The 25,686-nt window shown below is 49.0% G+C and overlaps 1 protein-coding gene across 5 annotated transcripts in view; it reads left to right on the top strand.

Moving 5' to 3' along the window:
* Nucleotides 1–20,427, top strand: part of PEBP4 (phosphatidylethanolamine binding protein 4) — a 218,759-nt gene extending 198,332 nt beyond the window's left edge. For all 5 annotated transcript variants that reach the window (XM_034761859.1, XM_034761860.1, XM_034761858.1 and 2 more), the window contains one exon: nucleotides 19,327–20,427. In XM_034761859.1, the coding sequence (XP_034617750.1) occupies nucleotides 19,327–19,418 (92 nt within the window). In that variant the 3' untranslated portion in view covers nucleotides 19,419–20,427. The remainder of the gene's footprint in view (nucleotides 1–19,326) is intronic.
* The last annotated feature ends 5,259 nt before the right edge of the window (nucleotides 20,428–25,686 follow it).

Raw genomic sequence — 25,686 nt, forward strand, 5'->3', positions numbered from 1 at the left:
GTATTAGGCACCTAGGTGTCCCAGCCATGGACCAGGATGCACTAGGCGTTGTACAAACACAGAACAAAAAGATGGGTGCTGCCCCCAAAGAGTTTACATTGAGCATTGGCCTGCTAAACCCAGGGTTGTGAGTTCAATCCTTGAGGGGGCCACTTAGAGGTCTGGGGCAAAAATCTGTCAGGGACAGTACTTGGTCCTGCTGTGAAGGCAGGGGACTGGACTCGATGACCTTTCAAAGTCCCTTCCACTTCTATGAGATAGGTATATCTCCATATAATAATAATAATGTACATGGAATGAGCCTCTTCAGCCTCCTTGGGCCTTGGCTACAGGGGGGAAGTTTACAAATCCTCCCCACCAAATGATGGGGAGAGGGGCATAAAAGCACCTAGATCAATCAGATCAGTAATTCTCAACCCTTGTAATACTGTAATTCCCTAGTTTCAACACGGCCTATGAGCTCACAGAAGTTCTTGTTAACACGAAGGAGTGCATGAATGCACCTAGCATTCAGCGCACAGTCTGTAGCTATACGTAGTTGCAACATTCTGATCCAGTGATCTCCTGTGCTTCAGGGGTGACTGGATCCAGTATTTTGGATCGGCCCTTAAAGACCCTGTAACCAGCTGCAAAGTTCAAACCTTGACCCAGTTCTGAATTTTCCCAGAATCTGAGAGCCAGATCTGTAAGTGGTGTAAATCATGGTAGCACTAATGAAGTCAGCAGGGCTACTCCAACGTACATCAGTCATGGATCTGACCTTTGTGAGATAATTAGAACTCTGGTGAGGTTGCTTCAGGGCCATCTTTATCAGTGGTAAATGCTATTGGTGTTCCTCATAGTATGGAAGTCTTTAATTTTGAACATTATATCAGAGGGGTTTATAAAAATAACGTTTTATCATGTTTTCAATAGAAGCTGTTCCAGCGAAGCCAGAACTACAAGCATATTAAATGTAGAATCCATTGCGGAAAAAATCAATTAATAGCATATAATTGACTAACTTATTTAACAAATGGCTATATTACACAATATCTCATATCCTGGATTAAGCTATAAAGCAATAGGCAGGCACAGTAGTCTAAAAGAAAGCTAATTTATTAAAGCAAACAATTCAAAAATACCCAATTGAGTTTGCCCATATCTACCAGCATCTTAAATCCATCCCAGATACATACACTCCTGGACAACAGGTTGGCCTAGATATGAGTCTTTGCTTATAAACTCCCATGTTGTACCAGCAAGGAAGAATCCAGTTCACTCTGTAGGTATATTTACAATGGATAGCTCTGGTATGCTCATCTATCTATCTATCTATCTATCTATCTATCTATCTATCTATCTATCACCATAGATACCCATCTATTTATCTGTCTTATATCATATCTTACATGGCCCCATTCGCCTTAGTATATAAATCTATGGAACACCCCAATCCATCTGAATGAAAGTTACTCTGACATTTTGTTTCGATATATTAATATATCCAAAGTATTTTGGCTTAAACCATACTGGAAAACACACAGACATTTCTGTCACTAATAGAGATGGGCTCAGGTCACAAAATTGAGAACCAGATCTAGGGTTTTCAGCCCACCTCAGGGTTTTGGTGGGTTGGGAAGGTTCCTGTGTTGAGTTAAGGGCTTGCGTGATCAGCTGTGAAATCTGGATTTGGACCAGGGCAGGTTTGGATGCAGGGTTTTTGTTCTGGATCATGCTAGACACTCCACACCCCAAACCTCTTCTAAAGGCTCGGAGTGGGAGTTATTTTGCATATCCCAGCCAGCATTGTCTGGAGGAGACAGAAGATGCACAGAATCTTTGCAAGTAGTTAAACATAATCATCCTCGATCCTCGCTAATTAACAAAGACGAAAGCTTGGGACCTGCCCAGCCCTAGAATGTTGTTCCATGATTATGTGACAATTGATTTCTAATTATTCCATATGCAGATGATTTCTCTCTTTAATCCTATCTCTTCCTAACTCCTCACACACTAGATCCAGCTATTAGCAAGATCCAGCTATTAGCAACATTCACTCATTTTCCCCTAGATGGATCAGGGAACTTTATCTGAGTCATTCATCTTGAAGATAATTGGCCACTTACTCTGTAAAGACACTTCATTTCAACAAGTATTTTGCAGAGCATGCTCCACTTTGTAACACATGCCGGGTTCTACCCTTCAATTACTCTGTAGTGTGAAGTATCAGAGGGGTAGCTGTGTTAGTCTGGATCTGTAAAAAACAACAGAGAGTTCTGTGGCACCTTTAAGACTAACAGATGTATTGGAGCATAAGCTTTTGTGGGTCTGACGAAGTGGGTATTCACCCACAAAAGCTTATGCTCCAATACATCTGTTAGTCTTAAAGGTGCCACAGGACTCTCTACTGTAGTGTGGACGCACTACAGCAGGGTGGATCATGTAATGTCATCTGGGGTCCAGCCGGAGGGGTAAGCAGTAGCAGTGACTTAGTCCTGGTGATGGGAAAAGTAGGTTGGGAGACCTAATCAAAGAGCTTTCTGCCACAGACAGCTGCTGATCAGATAAAAGGCTGCATGACTTCACTGGGAGTTGTAGGTTATTCCGCACCTCTGAAAATCAGGCTGTTTAAGTAGGTGACTAAGAATGGATTTAGGTGCCTAACTTTAGGCAGCCAAGTTTGAAAATTTTGGCTTCAGGGCATGTCTACACTCCAAAAAAAAAAAAAAAACCCACAGCAGTGAGTCTCAGAGCCTGGGTCAATTGACTCAGGCTTGTGCTGCGGGGCTAAATAGCAGCGTACATGAAAACCCGGCAAGATGGGTGGGTCTCAGAGCCTGAGCTCCAGCTCACGCCAAACATCTACACTGCTATTTTTAGCTCCGTAGCACAAGCCCCGCGAGCCTGAGTCAGTCAACCCAGGCTCTGAGCTTTTTTCCCCGCCTCTTCCCCCCCCCCCGCCCCCTCCCCCAGTGCAGACGTGCTTTTAATGACTTGTCCAGGAGGACAGAAGACTTCAACCTCTTAACTTGACATGAGGGAGTGAACCAGTAATAGAATCCAGGAGTCCTAGAACGCCCAGCCCTGTGTTTTATCCACTAGACAAGGCACCCGCTCTATAGCAGATGTCCCATGGGACACAGAAAGTGCTCTACCACTGAGGCGCTCACCATGTATGCAATAGTTAGAACATCACAATGTACCAAAATATCAGTGGCTAAATTCCGAGGATCTGTAACTCACATGTTTCAGATTACACTCCACTGGAACCTGATGCAAAATTTGTCACTCCCAGGTGCAAGATTTTTCACTTAAGCTACCTTTCATCCTGCTGTTGCATGGTCTGTCGTCTGAGGGCTGTTCAAATTGCTTGGGCTGTGTCCAAAAGACCTGTAATATATTAGTATATCTTGTCACTGGACTCTCTGATACATTAGCATCACGATTTGTCCAACAGCTGTGCCAGACTGTGTGCTGAAACTGTCACCGTAGAGGATCCGTTACTTAAATAGTTGGTAGAAGGTTATTTTTAACCTCTTTTCTACTGAATCACATACCTGGTGTGTCCAACAGCTGCTGCTGGATCTAACAAGCACCCCCAGGGGCCTGTCCATTTGAACCCCCATGGACAACTGTTAGTGGGGCATAAGTCCTAGATGCATCCAAACAAAGGGCCAGATTCTGTCATCACAGGGGTTTTACACCATTGACTTCAATGCACAGCATCAAACCCTCCGTTGTTTAATACTTTTTGCAAATCTTTTCCATCTCTTACACTGAAACCCAAAGGCAATAAGCAGAAAAATGCAAATATGTGTTCTATAGTATGTTAAAATTACATTAAAGCTCTGACGTCAGGTAACGGAAGCCAGAAAATGGAAATGGAAAGCTATTATCCAAGGCTCAGACCACCCCACTCTTCTTAAGAACTGCCGGGTAAGAGCCATGCCAGATCACCCATTGCTCTAATACCGAAGCCCAACAGGAGTTGTTAAGGTCAGCCTTAGCTCTCAGTTTTCCATCTAGTCTTGCTTTAAACCAGATCCTTCTTGTCATTTTAATATAGTATTTTTGTTGACTTAATAGAGCCCCATGTATCTATTGAATAAACATGAATTGCCAATATATTCCATCTGTTCATTGCTGTCAGAATTAGTAGAAGGATGGGATACCTAATCAAAGTGCCTTCTACTTGCAGACTGTTCATGATCGGATAGAAAGCTACATGCAGAGAACTGCTTTTAAGACTCGTCAGTAAGATGAAGCAGATTGGAATCCACATTTTCTTTCATCCAGTTATGGAAGAAACCATGTGCAAATAGTTTCTATGATACTAGTATTCAAGGGAAACTGACAAACATACTGTAGCAAACCCAAGGCCATCTAGGAGTTCAGTACTGTCACTCCTGCCATGTGCTTAGCCACTCGCAAGATCAGGACAACAAAGGGAATAGAAGTCAGAGCCTCTTGCACCACAAGCAAACATCTCCTGCCACGTTAGTTAAATAAGACTCTCCATTAGTTGTTAGCAATATAGGATCTATGAAACACAGGGAAGCAGTTCTTGCTGCATCCAGTAGATGGCAATAGTAATTTATCTAATTATCAAAGATATTTCCAAGGCACCTACCATGCACTTAAATAGCAAAGTGATGAGCACCAGATAGCTAGATAGATAATCTGCTCAGACCAGTGGTTCTCAACCAGGGGTACCCCTGGAGCTATGCAGAAGTTCTCCTGAGGATACATCAACTCATCTAGATATTTGCTCAGTTTTACAACAGGCTACAGAAAAAGCACTAGCAAAATTAGTACAAACTAAAATTTCATACAGACACTGAGTTGTTTATACTGCTCTATATACCATACACTGAAATTTAAGTATAATATTTATATTCCAATTGATTTATTTTATAATTATATGGTAAAAATGAAAAAGTCAGCAATATTTCAGTAATAGTGTGGCTGGGACACTTTTGTATTTTTATGTCTGATTTTGTAAGCAAGTAGTTTTTAAGTGAGGTGAAACTTGTGGGTAAGCAAGACAAATCAGACTCCTGAAAGGGGTACAGTAGCCTGGAAAGTTTGAGAGTCACTGTCTTAGATTATAGGCTCTATGCAGCACAATCCATTAGAATACATATTTTAAATTCCTTATCCTTGTTACTAATAATCCCAGAGATCATTAATTTAGATACTATTTTATTGGTCCAACAAAGGGAAATACTTGAGCAGTACAGTCAGGAGAAGAAACGTCTCTCAGGTTGCAGCCAACACTAAGATGATAAAATAAAACATTGATTTTAGGCATAAACAGTTATTTGATTTTTCATCTGTTTGGAACATAAAAAGAGAAGCTAGCCATTGGCTTAAACAGCATGGCATGTGGATGAGCTCAGATTATTACAACTGAATCACTTTAAAGCTCTAATGTATCTATTAACGGATTGTTTAGCTTTTGCAGTTCGGCTGATGGGAACAGTGAAACTAGGTTGGTCAGTTTCCCCTTCTGTTTCTATTAATTTTCACATCTCTGTGCACTAGCACAATACTGTTGGATCAGGGCTTCTAAATTTAAATTCCCTCCTAAAATGGGTCCATTGAAAATGAATGTAAAAGATCATGAAAACATTTCTCTTCCCTTAGCCATTGATAAAACTTTCCCCTCCCACACACACAGCCACCTTGCATTTTGAGCATAAAATAAGCAGGCAATGCCCTTTCAATAAAACAGAGGCCTGACATCTTAATGGCAAGCCATTTGCTCCACATAGACTCAGAGGGGCTCAGGCCTCCAGAAGAGGGCACTAAACTGCGACCTATGTATGTTTTTTCCTCCTTGTTCAAATCAATGGAAAATAGAAAGGAACAAAATTAAAATAGCAAAAGATAAAAGTAAAATAACTCATATTTTTTTTCCCTCCATGAATGGGCAGTTAGAGAAGTTTACAGTTATACATAAGAATAGCAGTTATTGGTCAGGAGACAGATGCCAAGATAGCTGACTGAGAAGTAGTCTAGATATATTCTCCAGTATGCGGGTAGGTAAGTAAATGGATCTGTCAGTCATGTGCCTGGCAACCCTTACTAATGATCATTTGCATAAACATAGCACCATTCACACAGAGATCAGAAAGCTCTTTACAAGGAGAAATTAAGTCTTGCAGCACAGTATCATGATCGCCATTTCTCAGGTGGGGAAATTGAGGCACAGAGTTAGGTGACTTGCCCAAGGTCACCCAGCAAGTCGGTGGTTGAGCTGGAGATAGACCCCAGAAGTCCTTTCAGTTTGTTCCTGGTCCCCCCATTAAACTCCAAAATCTGCCTGATGCCACAGACAGGTTGGTCTGCTCCCTGAAACTCTCATGACTGCCATCTCCTGGTGAGGCAACTGACGAGGTCCCTTTGAGCCGCTGCCTTGCCATCAAAATCCCATGCATGAAGAGAGCATCCATCTCACATGCTGCCGCAGGCTGGAGAGTAGTTGTGACAGACAAGTCACTCCACTCCCTGTCCCAACATGAAAGTTATCCTGGGTCATTTAAATGCCTGGGCATGACTCCACAGATACAGGCTCACATGCTGTATGGACCCAACCCTCCTAAACAAATATAGCCACCATGTGGAAGTCTTCTCACAGCTTTAAAAATCCCAGCTTGGGGCCTCACACAGGCTTCCATGTGCCAAATCTTGAGGAAGTGTAAAGCAGTGTAGCTTTGGCTCCAGTGAAGCTATGCCATAGTACACTAGCTGAGGGATGCAGCCCCATGTTTCTTACTGAAGATGGAAATACTGGGAGTACACAGTCTAGGAGGTACGTCAGGAATGTTGCTACGCAAAAGCCTTTCTCTCTCACTGGAAGCTCTCTCCAGCTTCACCCTGAGCTGAAAGGGTTACATCTATTTCATTTTCACTGATTAAAGATAATCTTTTGTGGTCTGTAGAATGTCAAACACACTCACCTAATCCACAACTTGGTCTAGCTTTGAACTGTTTGTTTAATATCTGATGCACGAATAGAGGGAAACTCCCTCTTTGCACTGGGGAATTTAGTGATCCAGTGAAACCAGTAAGCTGACAAGTAAACTCAGCCCCGGGACCGTGTTGCTAAAACCAGCGTATGACTTCGAGGGCATCTGGCGCTGCTGCTTTCACTCTGTGTCATGATCACAACTCACCCAGGCATCTCCTTCAAAATGGCGGTTGGCACAGAAGGCCAGAAGCACAAGAGTCCAATTGCTGGGCTTATCGTACATTTGCGTGTAGGCATGTATGTATACACTAGGACCGCCCTTATTCACACAGATAACTGGCAGGCAAGATGGAGCTGGATTGAGAGCCTGAATCTGGATTCAAATATCCTCCAGTTTCTGATGTGTTTGGCCCTGGAGCTGTAGTTCAGGCCCCACGCTAGAGCAACTTGCAGGTTAACAAGTGAGGTTGATGTTGAGTCTTTCATTCTACCACCACCTGGGGCACTAGCAAGGAGCTCACAGATCATTTAGTCACAGAGTCTAAAAAATGACCTGAGAGCTCCTTGTATCTGCTATTACATTCTACTGAGCAATGGGGGAGGGATAGCTCAGTGGTTTGAGCATTGGTCTGCTAAACCCAGGGTTATGAGTTCAATCCTTGAGGGGACCATTTAGGGAGCTGGGGCAAAAATCTGTCTGGGAATTGGTCCTGCTTTGAGCAGGGGATTGGACTAGATGACCTCCTGAGGTCTCTTTCAAACCTGATATTCTATGAATGGGGTAAAACCCTGGAGTTGAGTGGGTTTTATGGATTAGCAAACTGAGAATTTGTAAGCTCCTACTGTGCTTTGTAAAATAAGGGAGAAGCCCACAGCTGCCGAAACTACTGCAGTTAACAAGGGGACAAAAGTCTGAGCCCTTTACTCAGCGATTATTCAACCCTTACTCTTTAGGCCATACCTAAATATAGTACGTTTGTACAGTGTGGCCCCTCTGTGGCTGGTCCACAGATGAGAGCTGCCTGCTACTGTTCCCAGGGCATGAGGGGTTTAGCTCAAGTGGCAAGAGCTGGTGCTTTCCGTCCTGGGTTCAAATCCCATTAACAGTCGGGTGGGTATGTAAGATATGAATAAAAAGGAGAGGTTCCTCCACCGGGTATGAGAAAGGGGGTGCTGCATTTCAACCTGTGAGTTTTCTCTGGATTATTTAATGGCTGGTGTGTGAGTTGTAAAGGGGCAACTCACCTGTTCTAATTCTGTGTCTTAGGGATGGGGTATAATATTCTCTCTGATCACAGAGGGCATGTATCACAGCAGTGTGATCACTCAGGATTGCAGTGATTGTCTGTGATGGGCCCTGTTTGCACTGGGAAGCCGTGTGAGGTTCTTACTGGAGGGGATATGTCTGGAGTGCTTTGTGTTCGTCACATGTAATGTGAGTTGACATGATCAGCAGCTGAGAGGGAAGTAAAGGGAAAATCTGGATTATTATACACCAGTTTGCTCGGTGGTGGGTGGATGGACACAGCCCCTTTGCTCTCTGTTTGGTGTGTTCCATGGCTGAATTGTAGGACACAATGCTAGAAAGTGGTGAGTGGAAATAAGGTGTAAATTTTTAATGGTGAGAGCAATTAACCATTGGAACAATTTACCCGGGGTTGTGGTGGATTCTCCATCACTGACCATTTTTAAATCAAGACTGGATGCTCTTCTAAAGAATCTGCTCTAGGAATTGTTTGGGGCAGGTCTCTGGCCTGTTATAAGGCAAGTCAGACTAGATGATCACAATGGACCCTTCTGGCCTTGGAATCTGGGAGTGCCATTAACATCTACGGAAGCTGAGGGTGTTCGACACCTTGTAGGATCAGCTCCTTGATTTTCTCAAAACCACATACTTCTTCTTCCTCGTCAGGCCTTTTATTCACACAGACCTCTAGGCCTGATCATTGCACTTACTCTGTTAGGGATGAATCATGCCAGGTGCTGCATGCCCTCGACTCCTGTGGTCGGGGTGTTGAGGGTGCTTTTAGTAGCAGGCATTCGGCACTCTGCCTAACCAGTTCCTTAGTGACACTATTATGGGAGATGCTCTGCTTTGCGGCCTTCCCCCCCCAGTTTACTCAGGGGTAAGGAAGCTTGGGAGGGTAGTTATTCCAGGGATTATCAGTGTTTCCTGACCTAGGAGGAATTCTTAGGCAGCCGTGTCCCTTATTGGTGAGTGTGTGTGTCCGTTGTGAGTGGGATTTTCACAAGCACACCGTGCAGTCACTGCTAAAACTCCCATTGTCCTCACCTGAGCAGGGTTGGGCCAGCGCTGAGCAACTGGGCAAACACCCCAGCATATGGAGAGTTCTTCTGAAGTGGGCTCTGCAGCTGCCCTCTGCCAGACATGACTCCTCTCTACTTCTTACTGGGCAGCACAAACAGATTCCCACTAGCGCCCGTGTGAAAAAATTCTGATTTTCACAAGTGTTCACCACGCTACCCCTTGGAGGAATTGCCCCAGAGGGGAACGTTGCAGAGAAACAGCAGATGTGAGTACCCAGAAGGGCAGCTTTCCCCCACGGCGCCCAGCGAACTGTCTCAGGCATGCTGTCAAAGCGCCATGTTCTTTGGGGGATATTTCTTTCGCCCAGTGCTAGATTCATATCGCGGCTGTGCCAGTGACTCACAAGACAACATTGTGCAAGGCATTCCTTGGGGCTCGGTTCCACCCACCTGGAAAATCGGGTAGAACCAGGACCTGGATAAGAAGCAGAGGCTGCATCCCAGCCAGGCCACTCTGGGATAAATAACTCAGCCACAGCATCTGCACGGGAGCACAGCCTCCTGGGGGTTAAAATTCCACAGGGGGACCCCAAGCTTTTGGTCTCCTGGCAAAGCCTCAGTGAGAGAATAAAGACATTAAGGAGCTAGGCAAGTATAAAAGCTGCTTAATAACACTAATAATCATCATCTTAACTCTCGTGGGGCTGGGGCACCACGTGGCAGAGCTATGGTAGTGACCCACCTCCGCCTAAGGCCCTGTCTACATGGCAGTCCAGACAGCATGAGTCTGAACCATGTCTAAACAGGGTGCTCTCTAGCAGAGCGCTGCTGATGCTGGGCCCAGCCCAGACCCGCTGAAGTCAATCAGAGTCTTTCGATTGACTTTGGATCTGGCCCCTCTGCAGGACAGATGGAAAAGAACCACATTACAAGCTGCTGTCTCAACCTGTGCCCTAGACCCTGTTCTGGCAAACACAGTTAGAGTGACAGCAGCCATGGCCTCCCCTATTACTGGCTGGAGCTGTAAACGGGAAGCTGCCCTGATTGTACTGAATGACCCGAGGGTTCCCCTGGGCAGCAAGCGAGGAGACCTAGTTCGTGTCTGGCAAACAGCTTCTTGCCCAAACTGCCGAGCCCTCAAGAAGCTGGGCCACCTCTGGACATGTTTCTAGGGTATAGTAGGAATAGTTTTATGGTTAAAGTACAGGACAGGGGGTGTCCAGAGCTCTGAGTCCTACTCCTGACTCTGCTTCCAACACTTTCTGAGACCTTGGGTGAGTCATTTAACCTCTCTGCTTCAGTTTCCTGTCTGTAAAATGGAAATAATGCCTACCGGGAAGAGGTGTTTTGAAGCCAAGTAATGAGCACTTTGAGCTCCTGGAATGGGAGGTGCTGTAAAAGCAGAGTGTCAGAAGGAAGTCCAGGAGCTTGCCCAGAACCCCAGACAGTGCAGAGAGCTGCAGTGAGACATCAAGAGCAGGAGACAGCACTGGTTTTGCAGCAGTTGCAGACCACTCCTCTACGTACCTCTTAGAAAGAGCTCAGCAACTCTAGTTCCATAAAAGCCCACAAACTGCAGCTGCGGTCCCTAAATCTTACGGAGCCAGCCCCAATTCCTCCAAGCCTCCAGATTCAGTCCTCACAATAGTCCCAATCCCATCCCTCCAGCCGAAGGACAGCAGCCGCAGCAAAAGGAGAAGGAACAAAAATCCCTACAAGCCAGCTCCTTCAAAGAGCTGAGCAGGAAGAAGTGGAGTTCCTCAATATCCTTCCAAAGTTTGGGCCAAACTTCTCAACTAACTTCCCAGTCGGAATTGCCACTCGGCAGATATTCCCTGCAAGTAATTGAACTGGTGCTGCAAATCCAGCACTTTTCAGCGGCATTATCCAAAGTGTAGAAGTCTCTGGGTGTTATTTAATGGTAAAAAGGACTCCCGCCTACCTCTGCTGGGACATCATTAATCTTTGCAGAAAAGCATCAGGTCTCCTATCACTGAGAACATCCCCGGTGATGAGGCAGATAAATTACAGAACGTAAACTGCCCTCTGAGCTCTGCTGATATCAGGAGGGAGTTTGAGTCCCACTTCCTGCAATGGTGCCAGCGCTGTGCACGTGAGACCTTCCATCAATGGCTGGAGAGAACTCACCTCCAGACCCTACGATCCAGGATTCGTAGTGACTGGTTCCCCCCTCAACTTACACCAGGTACATCGCTGACTTCAGCAGAGTCAGTCCAGATTTACACCAGGGTTCAGTGAGAACAGAAACAGGCACATTCAGATTTTCAGGAGGCCAGTCAGCCTGCGGGCTGCTTGGTCCTTAAGAACACGTGGGAGACCTTATGTTCTGGTGGCAGCACGAGTCGGGAGCAAATAGAAACTTGCTCTGCTCACTAGCTCCCCTAGTGGCCAGTGATGGAGCAGGAATGGGATGTGGGGGGGAGTGGTGCTATGAAAGTTCATTTTAAATAACCCAGTCCCGTGAGAGAGAGCACTGTCTAGCAGTTAGTCAGTGAAGCAGGCATCTGGCCCAGAAGCCCCAATTCCCAGTTCTGCCAGTGTGAGCACGGGCAAGTTGCTTCCGCTCCTTCATGCCTCAGTTTCTCCATCTGTACAACGGGGATAATGGGCCTGTTGTGAGAGGGAGTGTTTGTGGAGTGTTCTCAGCTCCTCGGACTGCAGCAAGCACTTAGATAAGGGCGAAACCCTATGATATAATCCTCCAGGAAATGAGCTTGAAAATGGACCAAAGGAAGCATGAAACCTCTTACTGTTCTGGAGAGGAGGGGGTCATGGCCCTTCTGACCCTCCCCACCCCCGATCTCAAGCCGTTCTCTCTCCTACCCCTGGCTGTTAATCAAGAGCTCTGGTGAATCACCAGCACCAAGCATTAGTGAATCAATTAGGCCATTCGGTGTCAGAGCAACAGAGTGGTTCAGGGACTGTCAAATATTTGCAGAGAGAAATCACTCTGCGTGCTGGGGGGTGGAGGAATGAGGCGGTTTCACTGGGCTCCCGCTATAATATAATGTCTTCAGCTTAGCCAGCCAGCGTGGGGGTTAGCGGGGCAAGGGAGGGGCTGTTTTACTCTAGCTGCAGATAGTCTTGCTAGGCTCAAATATTTAAAAAAAAAAACCAAACCAAACCCCCTAAAAACCATCCTGGAAAGTCCAGTTCTGGACACTCAAGGGCTAGGGGTCACCTCAGGCATGGCAGGAAACTTGGCACCTGGGGTTAGGGGGTGGGGGTGGGGCTGGAGGGGCACATCTTAGGCACTTGTGGCTAGGGGGTGTCTCAGGCAAGCAGGGTTGGAGGGGCATCTTGGCCTTCTGAGGCTGGTGCTGTCTCGAGCACCCAGAGCTGTGGTCATCCCAGGCACTGTGGGGGACGTGGGGGTGTGGGTAGCAGGGCTCAGGGAAATCCCAGGTTTGATTTCTGGTCTCAAAGCTATGATGTCAGCCTGTGAGAGCCATTTGCAGACTCACCCGAGCACACCTCTGCTTCCTGACCACTGAGATCTGTTGCCCATCAGGCAGTATGTGGTCGCAGAGCTGTTTCTCCGGACTTTTAGCCACCCAGCTCATTGCTGGGCAAGGTGGGATATACACGGTGCTTTCCCCGAGGACAACATGAGCCTCACCAAGGGACAGACCAATGTGGTCACAGGTAGGAAAGTAGGTCAGGAAAAACCCCTCTTCCTGCAATGCGCAGTCTGTGTCTGGGGCATGTGCCCACTGTGCTGTAATGTCCCTGTGCCTTTCTCTCGCTCCTTTCATTCAAGGCTCTAAGGGATTTATAAACATTAATTAAAGGTTCCCAACATCCTTAGGAAATGGGGAAGTATCTGAGTCTCAAGCTACCACTGAATAAAATGGGGATCAGACGGACGTACCTCCAGGACTTAAAGTGGTCTGACAAAAGTGGAGGGTAAGACTGCTTTGGTAAGACAGTGCTTCAAGTGCCACCCTTTAGCAAGCCAGCTCAAATAAAAATAAATTGTTTCCAGGTCCCTAACAGCCCTCCTCACACGCACACTTTAAACACTGTCTACCTCTTGGGTTTGCAAAGCACTTTCAAGTCCTCCCATGAAAGGCACTAGAGAAAGGCAAAGTATCATTATTATGTGCATTATTATTGGTATTACAGTGATGCCTAGAGACTGCAGCTGAGATCAGGCCACCACTGTGCCAGGCTCTGTACAAACACATAGCAAGAGGCAGTCCCTGCTGAAGAGCTCACAGTCTAAATAGACAAGACAAAAGCAGGAGAAAGAAGAGAATCATTACCCCCACTTTACTTCTCAGGGAAATGAGGCCAGAGAGATTAACTGTTGTGCTCAAGGTCACAGTACCGGATGCTCCAATGTAGTGGATAGTTATGGAATAACCTACCTATAGAAGAAGTTTCTTCTGAACCCCCATGAGTTAGAGTTTGGTTTAAGCCCGGATGCAGGAGGGCTTTTATCCCTTTTTAAATGTTTTATTTAACAAGGGATGTTCTCAGCATGCAGATAAACATCTGATCCTGGTTTGAACCCCACTAAGCTCCTATCCTCACTGAGATCTAGTAGCAGAGGGTTCCACAGGGATGCATTGTATCATAAAAGGATTTCCTGTTATCAGTTTTCAATTGGTTATATTACAGTGTCATTGAAAGTCCCTTTGCTATAGTATTATGAGGAATGATAGATAGGAGCCCTGATTTACCTTCTCTACACCACTTATTACCTAGATTGCAAACTTGCGGCAGCAGGCACCACCTTTTTGTTCTGTGTTTGTACAATGCCTAGCACAAGGGGGTCCTGGTCTGTGACTGGGGCTCCTCGGTGTTATCTCAGTACAAATAATTAATGGTCATAATAATATTTTGTTTGCCTCAATGATGATGACATATCATTTGTACTGCAGGGGTGCCTAGAGGCCAGGCCTGCCATTGTGCTAGGTGCGGTACAAATGTATCACAGAGACAGTCCCTGCTCTGAAAAGCTTTCATGTCTCTTATCATTTCTCTCCTCTCAAAACTAAACAGTGCCAGACTTTGCAATCTTTCTTCAGACAGAAGTGGAGAGGGCAGGAACCAACAGTGTTTTAGAGCCTGAGGCCTGCCATGTCAGACAGGAGGTGATTTTTTTACCAATGTAGTTATAGTAGTACAAGCCCTCGTGTAGATGCAGTTACACTGCTATAAAGGTACCTTATACCAGTATAGCTTCTTCCCCTTCCCATACGGGAAAAACTATTCTGGGATATAGCACCTGTATCCGGATGTAACTGTGTACAGGCTAGGCTGGGCTGCTTTAACGATGCTGGTGTAGTTAAAGCAGTACAACTTTCTAGTGTAGACGAGGCCTGAACTCCCCTGTGCTCCCTGGAGGGGGTCCCTGTGAGTCAGGAGCAAGGCAGATTGGTGGGAGAAGCTGGTGCTGACACTGACTGTGGGTAAACAGTCTCCATGCCCTTCAATCCATCCCGCGCTACCCTCCCATGCACATACAGATAAAAGGAAAGCAAGGCCAATGGGGATCTCAGCTGCAGCGCATGGGGTATGCCAGCATGCAGCACAGCTTGTTCTCAGACTCACAGCCAGCTTCTTCTCCACAGCACGTACTGACGTGCAAGGCTCCTAGGCCTCTGCAACAAGCCAAACACAGAATCAGTTCCCATTTACACACAGGCTTGCTTCACACTGAGAGAACGCCCCGATGGGGGGCAGCACAGGGAAAGGTGACTGAACTAGCACTGCACGCAGTGTGTGCCTCCACGCCCCATCAAGGCAGTGACCCATACGTTCCATGATCAACACTTCCTCAAGGCTAACCTAAATCTGACAGTCTCATGGAAAAAGGAAGGCTCTGACAGTAGAACAGGGGCTTTTTTGCTCTTGCCCAGCTGCAGAACCACAAAGTACTCAACTGCACGGTCCCTTCTCTAAGGCACTGACTCAACTCGAGTCAGTGGCCATGTGTGAGTCCTCCTACCGCTTGTGGCAGGAAAGGGGAGGGGCCTGAGTCAGGATGCAGCCCCCACTGCTCACTCGCTCTGGGCTGGAGCCACTGTCTGTGAGGCATACGATGAAGCAACACCACTTAGCTCAGCTGTTTTGCAAAAGCACCAGGGACGGTTGGCGTGAGATTTGAATTCAGCAAAGTGATGCCATCCTAACCCAGCATTAGAGAGGTGCACAAGGGGGTCGGGGCTCCTAATAGGCAGCAGGCTTCAGCTGAACCAAGGCCCAGCTTTATCTCGGTTTGTTGCAGTGGTATTTTCTCATTGCTTTAATTCAGAGTACCCCAGTACCAAGGTCAGAGGTTGCCATGTCAGGTACACACATGCAGTGTGACACAGCCGGCTTATACATTTTTGGCCTGTCATCAGCAGAGGCATCATGTTGTAGAGCAGGGTGAGGACAGTCCGTCGTTGTGGGGTGGATTCTGATCCCCTCATTCATACCGAATAGCCCTTCACTCCTCCAGCAGCCCCACTGACTGCAGGCTGGTGGAGCCAGCCTCTGTTCAGCATGAGTGAGGGGAGGGGAAGCTCTGGCTGTGATGAGACGAGACCAGGAATACTGTGTCCTTGCGCAGGCACCAAAGGAGGAGACCAACGAGCGAGAGGGGGTGCAAAGGTGAACCAGGAAATGGATAAAGGGACTAAGGAATTGAGTTGTGAGAAAGGATTAAGAGAGCGAAGGGCCAGATCACAAGCCCCGCTCCACTGGTGCCACTCTGAGGTAACTCTGCAGTGGAGTTGCTTCAGGCTGGATCGTGCCTTACAGGAAGTTCCCTGGAGAGAGGGTGGGTATTCTCTGCTGTAAATGGGAATGGGCTACGTTGGCAAGGGAATGAGGGTTAGTCTATACTCTACAAGTTTCACTGGCATAATTCCATCCCTTAGGAGTGGGCTATTTTTACCAACCTAGTTATGCCAGTAAAGGCCCTACTACTAATGCAGTGACACTGGTATAAGGTGCTATATACTGTAGAGTGAGCTTTGCTTTGCCAAACTGGATTAAGCTACACTCGCATAAGCACTTTTATACCAGTAAAACTGTGCCCACACTAGGGGGGTTTGCCACTTTAACAGTAGTTACACAAGACCTAAGGTACTTGACCACCCCCACGTGAGGTAGGGCACTGCTATTGTCCCCATTGTGCAGATGGAAAACTGAGCACAGAGAAGTTAAGTGACTTGTCCAGAGTCATAGAGAGAATTTGTGGCAGAGCCAGGACTCAAACCCAGGTTGCTAGAGTTACAGGCTAGTGACCACTCTTCCTCCCCACAAGTCTGCCTTTGCGGAGCACTTCTCAGACAAGGGTGCTCCCCTAAGGGCAGGGGACCTTGCCAGCCCTTGTTACACTCCTCAGAGTTCAGGGCACCTGGGCACATCCCAAAGATGGGGACATCTGGCCTCCCTGTTTTGTCATTTGCGTCAATGAGAGCAGTGTATCCGCTGGCCGAGCAAGGTGCCACTTTCTCCCCTGCCTCATGCTAATGCCTGGCTTTGGTCTAGGAGACGCTCCCCCTGCTGAGATTCCTGCCCAGCTCTCAGGCCCAGGGGGACGGGAAAGGCCGTGTAACACGTCACACCCTGTTTAATACACCTCCCAGCCTCTGAGTGCAGCTATAACATAGGTCATACAGGAGAGTCGGAGGGAACATGACTCCATCCCATTTTGGAACTTACAGGGATGAATCTTTGCCCACTACAGGAGAAATCACAATGGGACCTGTATGTGTTCGGTGCCTCCTGGGATGACCAGACAGCAAGTGTGAAAAATTGGGATGAGGGTGGGGGGTAATAGGAGCCTATATAAGAAAAAGACCCCAAAATCGGGACTGTCCCTATACAATCGGGACATCTGATCACCCTAGTGCCTCCTCCCCGTACAGGAGTCTCCAGCAAGAGATAGGGAAATCCCTGCCACCTCCGCACTGCCCCCCATCCCCCTGGCCAGGGAGAAGGGCATCCCTGCCACCCCCACCCAAGGGAAAAACGCACTCAGCACGCAGTCAGGACAGGGGTGTCCCGCCGCCCCCGGGCATGGAAGGAATGCCCTCTCCCCACCCCCAGGCAGGGTGCTGTCAGTTCCTCAGTGTACATACCGGTCAGTGTCGCTTCCGCAAGCTGCTGGTCACAGCCCTGCTGGGGCTGCGTGCGGTTTCACTTCTTGTTTCTGAGGAAAATCACTCCCGTCCTGGTTCCTGTGTGAGCAGGATCATTTCCTCTGGCCAGCCGCGTTGACCTCTGATCCCGGCTTATGGGGACAGGAGTCACATTGCCTGCATTGGCCCCTGCTTGGCCCAGCCCGGGGCACTATGGGAGAGTGGCTTAGATTTTCCCAGAATGCACTGGGCAACTGGGCAGGTGCAGGCAGTGCATCACACTGGTCACGTAGCTGCACCGGGATGCTGAAAGTGCTGAACCCTGTAACTTTGTTATAGCTTCACCTCCCCTGGGTCTATCTGGCAGAGATGGGATCCAAGCATATCTGTGATGGGGAGATCAGAAAGGAGGGACCAAGAAGCTCTCAAAATACCCCAGAGGCTTTGCAGCCAAGACTCACAGTGTGCTGCGGGGGTTAATGGCACTGCCCGCTTAATGCAGCCCCCAGTCTCATTCAAGGGAATGGGGCCTGGGAAGCTCCCTCGTTCTCCCCCACAGGCTGCATCTCGGCTCAGTGGCTGGGGATTTCCACAGCATCTCGGGGTGGGCTTGTAGGAAGCCGTGGGAAGGTCTGCTCCAAAGGTCATCAGGAAGCAGAAGGGGGCGGAGGAGGAGGAAGATGAAAGGAACAAACAGCATTTACAACAAACAAAACCCAAGGGTGACTGTAGCAGCCCGGAAAAATGCGCGAGAGCATCAGACCTCTTCCGGCACAGGTTTGGAACAGGGCTCAGGGAAGCTTTGGGGTCACCTAAGCATGCTGGCATGTGCCACGGTCCAGCAGAGGCTGGGTCTCGCTGGCAGTGTCTCTCTCTCTCTGGCTCTGCCTCTCTCCTGGCAGGATGTGGTCTGTATCATGCAGGTCAGAAAAATAAACAGCAAATCTCTGTGCAGCACGTTAGAACAAGCCTACTCCCCAGCCCTGTCCTGGAGCTGCGCAGCTGGCACAGAGGAGAATCACACCTGCTCTCTGCAGGCTGGCCTGCCCCATGTGGTGCTTGCAGCAGCTGACGCAGACATGGAATGCTTGTCAAATGCGTTGAGCAAGATCCTCAGCTGGTGTAAACGGGCACCACTCCATTGAAGTCCATGCTGAGGAGCTGTCTCTTTATGCCCAGGAGCTTTCCACAGTCTGTTACCCTAGCTGCGCATGAGGCTTGTCACCACTCAGCCCACACTGGTTCAGCGTGAATCCTCACCATGCTAGTGTAGACTAGAAACGCAGGAGGTGCGGTTCCTCCTCCCAGCACAATCCCACAGGGCTCCAGCCCACCTTTCAGTGAGCAGTCTGGACGACGGTCCCTTACACACTCTATCCCGTGGGGCAGTTGTCTGGAAAGTCCCTTACCTTCATGCTCAGCGCCGGTCATTGTAGCAAGCATTCCGCCTGTGAGATCAATGTGTGCCTGTGCAAACTACCAGCTCAGAGGAGATGAAACAGAAAGGACAAATTTGAGGAGAGCTAGAGGCTAAGAAGGGACTGGGCCTCTCTCCCCTAGAGCCTACCTCTCCAGGTCAGGGCTGGAGCAGCTGGAATTTGCACTGGTAGGGCAGGCTCCCTGTGCCAGGCCCATTCCAGAGTTGAACAGCGACCGTTGGTACCCAGGATGGCGGTCCAGTGGGAAACTCCTTAGTGGAGAGGAGGAAGAAAGGGGACAAGTGGAAATGCCGGCAGACAGAATAGTGACCACCTCAGGAGCTGCTTTGAGGCTTTCAGTGGGTGGCCCCAACAGCCAAGTGAGAATCTGTCGGCTCAGAGGGCCAGTTCTGCCCTTGGTTGATTGCCCTGGGGCTCCAGATGGCAGGCCGCAGTGCTGAGTGTATGCCCAGCCCCATTACAAGCATGAACATCTCTCTCTTTCTGGTGCATGTAGTTGAAGCTGCTGGTCAGAACAGCCCTCAGAGCTTGACTTTCGCTCACCTTTTTGGTCTCTTTCCAGGTTCCTGGCCAATGGAGCGTTTCGTTGAGCAGTTTCGGCTTGGATCCCCCGTGGCTTCGACCCAGTTCCTCACTCAACATCACAGTGACTAGAGGCAGCGTCGCCGTCTGAGGCCAGCCCCAGAACTTCCCCTCAGACGAGCATCGCTCCTCTTGGCTTTGCATTTCCCTGTCGGATCGCGAGGCTCTGCAAATGTCGCACTCAGCCTCTGCCCTCTAGAAAGTGAATTGCTACAAATGCTTATACCCATTCCGTTATTTCCTCGTCTGCTTCCATTCAGTACCTTGGTCACTGCTGGGGCCAGCCCGGCGCCATCCACTGGAGCAAGTCATAGTTCCACCAGTCTGCACAGTGCTCAGCTTTTGACCCTGGTCAACGCCACCATAGAGAATCAGCCCCCCACACACACCCTTTCACCTGCCTGCACTGCAGCTAGAGCCCTGCTGGTTTTTCCAGCCCCCCTGCAGAGGTGACATGTGGTATTTTGCACTTCTGGAAGCTGTCTTGGAGCCTGATTTATCCCTCCAGTGATGCAGGTGCCAGCACAGGGCCGTGAGGAAGCAGCTTTCGCCTTCCCTATTCAGGGGCTGCAGGGGCCAGTGCAACCTTGGGCTCGAGGGTATTGCCTGGGGAGTGATGCCTGCCCTCTGGCCCCTTTGCACCAGCCTTGCCTTCGACATGCTAAGACTGTCCTCACCCATGTAGCTAGAAACCCACCCCAAAAATCCAGCTGGGATTTTCTCAGCTAGGGTGTGTCCCTCTGGTTTCAGCCTGGTGTAAAGTTCCACCACTGGCTCGCACAGCAGCAGCCGCCACAGCCGCCATTCTAGCAGTGCCGCAGGTATGAGGGGGAGATGCTGAGTCTCTTGAAGAGACCAATGGCCTCCAGTCTGGTCCCCGGGTGGCGGTGAGCAGAGAGAGGGTCATCCGCTTGGAGAACCAGATTCTGATCTCACTTGCAGCCATCTAAGGAGTGGACCCAGTCAAACCAATGGAATTACACCAGTGTTTGTGAGAGCAGAATCAAGCACGGCCCCCTAGGGCAGCCCAGAGGATTCAGGGGGCCTGGGGCAAAGCGGGGGAGCTGCGGCGCTTGTACTCACCCAGCGGTGGTCCGGGTCTTCAGCGGCATTTCGGCGGCGGGGGCCCTTCAGTCGCTCCACGTTTTCGGCAACACTGAAGGGCCCCCTGCCGCCGAAGACCCGGACCGCCGCCGGGCCAGGGCTCACGGGGCTCCTGCGGGGCCTGGGGCAAATTGCCCCACTTGCCCGCCCCCTCTGGGCGGCCTTGCAAGCCTCCCCCGCCGCCCCTCCTTTCCCCCCCCCGTAGCGGGAGCCTTTCCAGTGGCTGTACTGAAGACAGGCCTTCGCAGTGACCATCCAGATTTAACCCTTCCTCGAGTCCCATGCTCCGTGGTCACCTCCCACTTCCCCAAGCAAGCATCGTGAACTCGGCACAGCTGTGTACCAGATGTTGTGTCTAGTACTGAAGTGACAAAGAAATGGTCAGAGCTGGGTCCCCCTGGCTTTGTCACTGACAGGCTCCAAGCTGTGTGGTTTGGGAATCCCACTGGGACATAGTAGCCAAATCCTGCCCTCCAACTTGTTTCTTCCTTTCTGGCCTAAACTCAGTGTAGCATTTCCTGCCTCTGTGTGTGGGAGTGGGGTTTTCATTTGGTTTTGTTTTGTCTGTGCTTTTTTTTCTTTAATACCTGTTCCTTATTGCAGCAATCAGAATAAAATGTGCCATTGAACATGGTTTGCGTTAACATTTACCCTGTGGGGTCTCTTTCCCACAGGATCCGCCTGTGCATTTCTAAAGCAGCCAGCACTCCAGTATTTAGGCACCAACATAGGCTCAGCACTCAGTTGTGTTGGAGGGAGTGTGGTCTAGTGGTTGGAGCTGCAGGTAGGAATTGGCTGTCCTAGGTTCTATTCCTAGCTCCAAGAGGGAGCATGAGGTAGTGATTAGAGCTGGAGATAGGAATCAGGACTCTTGGGTTCTACTCCCTTCTCCACCACTGACTCACGCTCCGCATGACTCTGTTTGCCTCTCTGCACCTCAGTGTCCCCATCTGAAAAAATTAAGGCTAGTGATGCTGACCTACCACCCAAGGAGGTCACGGAGCTTAGCGAGGTTTTAAAGCAATTGGAGAACCTCCTATGAAAGACAGGGGATTACTCCCGGGGTGTTTTCACAACTATGGGCTGGGTTGGAGGGAAATGCCCTTGAGTTCAGGGCAGGTATAAAAAGGCAGTGATGAGATTAGCAGACAGATTTGCAAGAGAGCTCAGCATGTCAGGTACACGTTGGATGCTGAGCTCTGTTGAAACTCTGGCCCTTATGTAGGAGCCTAAATGAGAGCTGAGATTTACTGCAAACCTGGTTCCAATAGTGGGCGCTGAGCACTTGGAAACCTCTGTTGAATATCTGATCCATAATAGCACATACAGTGCTCTACATTGCCAAAGCATCATGCACACATGTACTAAGCTACAGAATAATCTCCCAGGAGAAATACTGGGGGGCACGTCGCTTGGCTCCAGAGAATGCAGAGCAGGGAACAAGCCGCACCAGGCCCCACACTGGAGATGAACAAGTTGTGACCTCACGGGTCTTTTTCCATCTCTGATTCCATGATGATTCTGCAGCTCTGATCCAATCTCCTCTAGCTTCAAAGGGGAACATGCAGTGCTAGCATTTTCACTTCCTACTGTCTCCCAGGCTAGCCATCCGTAGCAGCTGTAATCTGAACCCACAACCACCTCAATCAGAGTCCACCTCACCAGACACAAACATCCCCACAGGCTTCTTCCTCTGTGCTCCTCTGAGGTGCTGTGTCGTCCCTGGCTCCCTTTCCCCTGAGGCTACTCTGCCGCCCTGTGCTCCGGCATGCACCCTGAGCATGTACCACATGGTCATTTGCTCACCACCTAGAATAGAATTTGGTTTCATGGACCAAGGTGCCTTTTGGAGTTTAGGTGATGGGGTGAGCTAAATGCTGGGATGTGTTGACTGTGCAGGCCAACCCAGCAATGACACACCCGGCAATGGCTGATGCTCAAGGTATCAGAACCTGGGTGAGTCTGACTCAATGCTACTGCCAAGATGGAAGTGGATAGGTCACAGAGGCCATGTCTTGCTCTTTTCACAGTGCCTGTGGGCTCTTAAGCCTCCATTCGGGGAGCCTGCAGAGAGGCACTTGGGAGACAGCTGAAGGACAGCCCCTGGCGCAGGGCAGCACCCCCACCACGACAGCTTCATGGAGTCAGGACAGAGGGTTAGCGCTAGTTCTGGTGCAGTCCTTGAATCCCTGCTCCCAAGACAGTGACAATGCCACCCATCGTGCCACCGTGCTGTCTGCTTGGCTTGCGGTTCATTGATTCCATCTACCACCGCTCGGTGATCCCACCACCAGGTTATTCAGCAAATCCCAGTGCCGAGGGGACACAGCCCATGCAGGGCCCCAGGAAACCCTGGGCCTTAGATAAAGGAAAGTCTTGAGTGACATCAATCACCATATCTGCCATAAGGGGCCTGCTTACTTCTCTGCTGGCTCTTGGAGGTAACCTTGAATTCTCCTTTCAGGAGAGCAGAAAAACCAGGTCCTGGAATGGCAGAGGTGGCTGACTGAAGAAGGGGAAGAGTTTAAAGTGAACAAGGACCATAAAGAAGATGATGCAGAGGAGAGGGACATCAGATGCTCCCACAGTGCGAGGAGATCTGGCGGTCCATAGAGAAACCAGCTGTCACCAGAGATGTGTGTGAATGAAGCATGCTTCCATCAGATCATCCTCCCCACTGAACATCCCAAGACATCAAATCTGACATCTCCACCTTGGCCTGCAAGAGCGTCTTTCTTGGCAGGACCCACTTCCACACCAGTTATGTGGCAGACCCAAAGCTAGTCTGGATTCCAGTTTCCAGGCTCCATAACCACCTGATTATTTTTTGACATTACTAGACTTGCTTTCAGTATAACTCTGTTTTGTGTGGTTGCAAATGTCAGCTTTTTGGTCCCAAGAAAGCCACAAGACGTGTTTTCTTTCCTCTCAGGCGTAGTTTCACTCTTCAGCTGAAGTTGTGAAATTATTAAGGGTTGTGTCTAGGGCAGAGAGCCAGAGCAGGGAAGTTGTGCACCCACGCCAAACCAAACTCAGAGCCGTTCACCTGGGGCAGCGCTGGCATGAGGAAAACATCTGCCACATGGTCTCCAGCTGCAGCTGGAGGGGAGGTTCTCTGTCACAACAGTGTCCCTGCAGTCAGTAGTGCAGAGAAGGAGTGCTGCCACGTAAGAACTCTGTCGATTGGCATCTAGCAGGACAGATGTGCACAACCTTGAGACTGTGAGCTCTTTTGGGCAGGAGGTGTCTTTTGCTGTACATCAGCACAAGGCCCAGCACGAGGGGGCCCCGATCTCAGCTGGGGCCTCAAGACACTGCTGTAAAACACATAACACAATCACATTTGCCCCCCTTCCTGCTGGCCTCATAAAGACTGAACGTCTGACGTTCTGTTTGTCAGGTTTAAAGCACCTTGGTGGGACAGCAAGGGGGACCTTGCCCTGCCACACTCGGGTTATGTGGACACGGCTATCACAGGGGGCAATTGCAGATCCACCCAACTAGCTTTCATCTGGCTAGCTCAGGTGCCGGAGCCCTGAAGCCACTGGAGCATGTGCTTCAGTGCCGGCTAGCCCTGCAAGTAATTACCAGGGTTCCAGGGGGGCCTGTACAACCTGTGCTGGAATCCACACTACTGTGGCTTCCCAGCTCCAGGACCCAAGCTAGCTAGATGAAAGCTAGCTTAGGTATGTCTACATCCCTTCATCACACCCTGGGCTAGGAGCACAGATGTACCCTCTGTGCTGCACCCTGCACGTGCCTTTGCTCTCCGCGCCTCTTTGTCTGGCACCAGCGCTAGGCTTTCTTTACAAGGAAAACTGAAATTAAAGCAATAAATCAGAATGGCTGCACCCACTGGCCACTTAGCCCACTTCCCCTTTAATCATCCCTTTAATTAATTAGTCTTTCATGTGAGACTTCCCTTTATTTAAGGCCCAGATTTCCCTCTCTCCTAGGTCCCTTCCCTTGCATCATCTCTTTGGCAATCTTTGTAGTAATAATTTAGAAATGTGTTATGATAAAATAATCAGCTGATCACACCGCCACCCTCCTCTGGCACCTTCGGTCACAGGATCACAACACGCTTTACTGTCATTAATCAACTGGGCCCCACAAGCTTCTTGCCACGTGAGAATCTATTATCCCCTACCCAGCCACTTTACAGATGGGGAAACTGAGGCACGGAATGGGGAAGTGACTTGCCCAAGGTGGCACAACAAGGCAAGGGTAAAGCTAGAAATAGACCCTAGGGAGGAATTCTGGCCCCATGGGAATTAATGGCAAAACTCCCATTGACTTCAACAGGGCTAGGACTTCACCTCAGGTCTGCTAACTCCCAATCCCATGCTTTAGCCACTAGATTATCCCAGCCAGGCTCCTGGTCTTTTCCAAAGCTCTCGTGCCAACATCCTGACTTTGCTCTGTTCAGTGCTGCCACGCTTGGCTCTGTGAACGTGTCTTAGAGATGAGGGGGCCAGTGCAAAGACAGCACAGTGTGATGGGTTTGGTCACAGAGACCCCCTTGGGACTGTCACCTGACGTGCTGAGATTTCCTCTGAGCCCATTTTCCCTGCCATCTTGGGACTCCAGAACCTTGCCTTGTTAGTTCCAGCAGACATCTTAGGTGGAAACTAAGGGTTTTCTCATGACTGGCAGCCCCCTTTGTTCTGTTCCACCCCCTTTTATAGCTTTGGCACAAGGCGGGAATCTTTTGTCTCTCTGGGTCCCCACCCCTCCTTCTAAATGGAAAAGTACCAGATTTAAGATGGATTCCAGTATCGGGTGACATGATCACATGTCCTGTGAGACCCCAGCCTCTATTCTTCCTGGCCTGGCCCACCCATACACAGGAAGGATTGCAAGTAAACAGAGCCATTTACAACCAATTGTCCTAGTCAATGGGAGCCATCAAGATCCTAAGCCACCATTAATGGCCCATACTTTGCACAGTTATAATAGGACCTCAGAATTATACTTCATATTTCTAGCTTCAGATACAAGAATGATACATACATACAAATAGGAGGAATATATTCAGTAGGTTATAGCCTGTACCTGACAAGAGACTTTTTGCATAAAGCCCATTCCAGTTACATCATATTCACACTCATAAGCATATTTTCATAAAACATATGGAGTGCAACATCACACACGGTTCCCAGCCTCTCCTCCCGAAGCAAGAACAAGGGCAAGTGAGAGTCATTCTCCACTGGTTCCATTCCCTCCACTTCCTATG

The sequence above is a fragment of the Trachemys scripta genome, chromosome 2 (assembly GCF_013100865.1).
Source record: "Trachemys scripta elegans isolate TJP31775 chromosome 2, CAS_Tse_1.0, whole genome shotgun sequence".
Taxonomy (NCBI): domain Eukaryota; kingdom Metazoa; phylum Chordata; order Testudines; family Emydidae; genus Trachemys; species Trachemys scripta.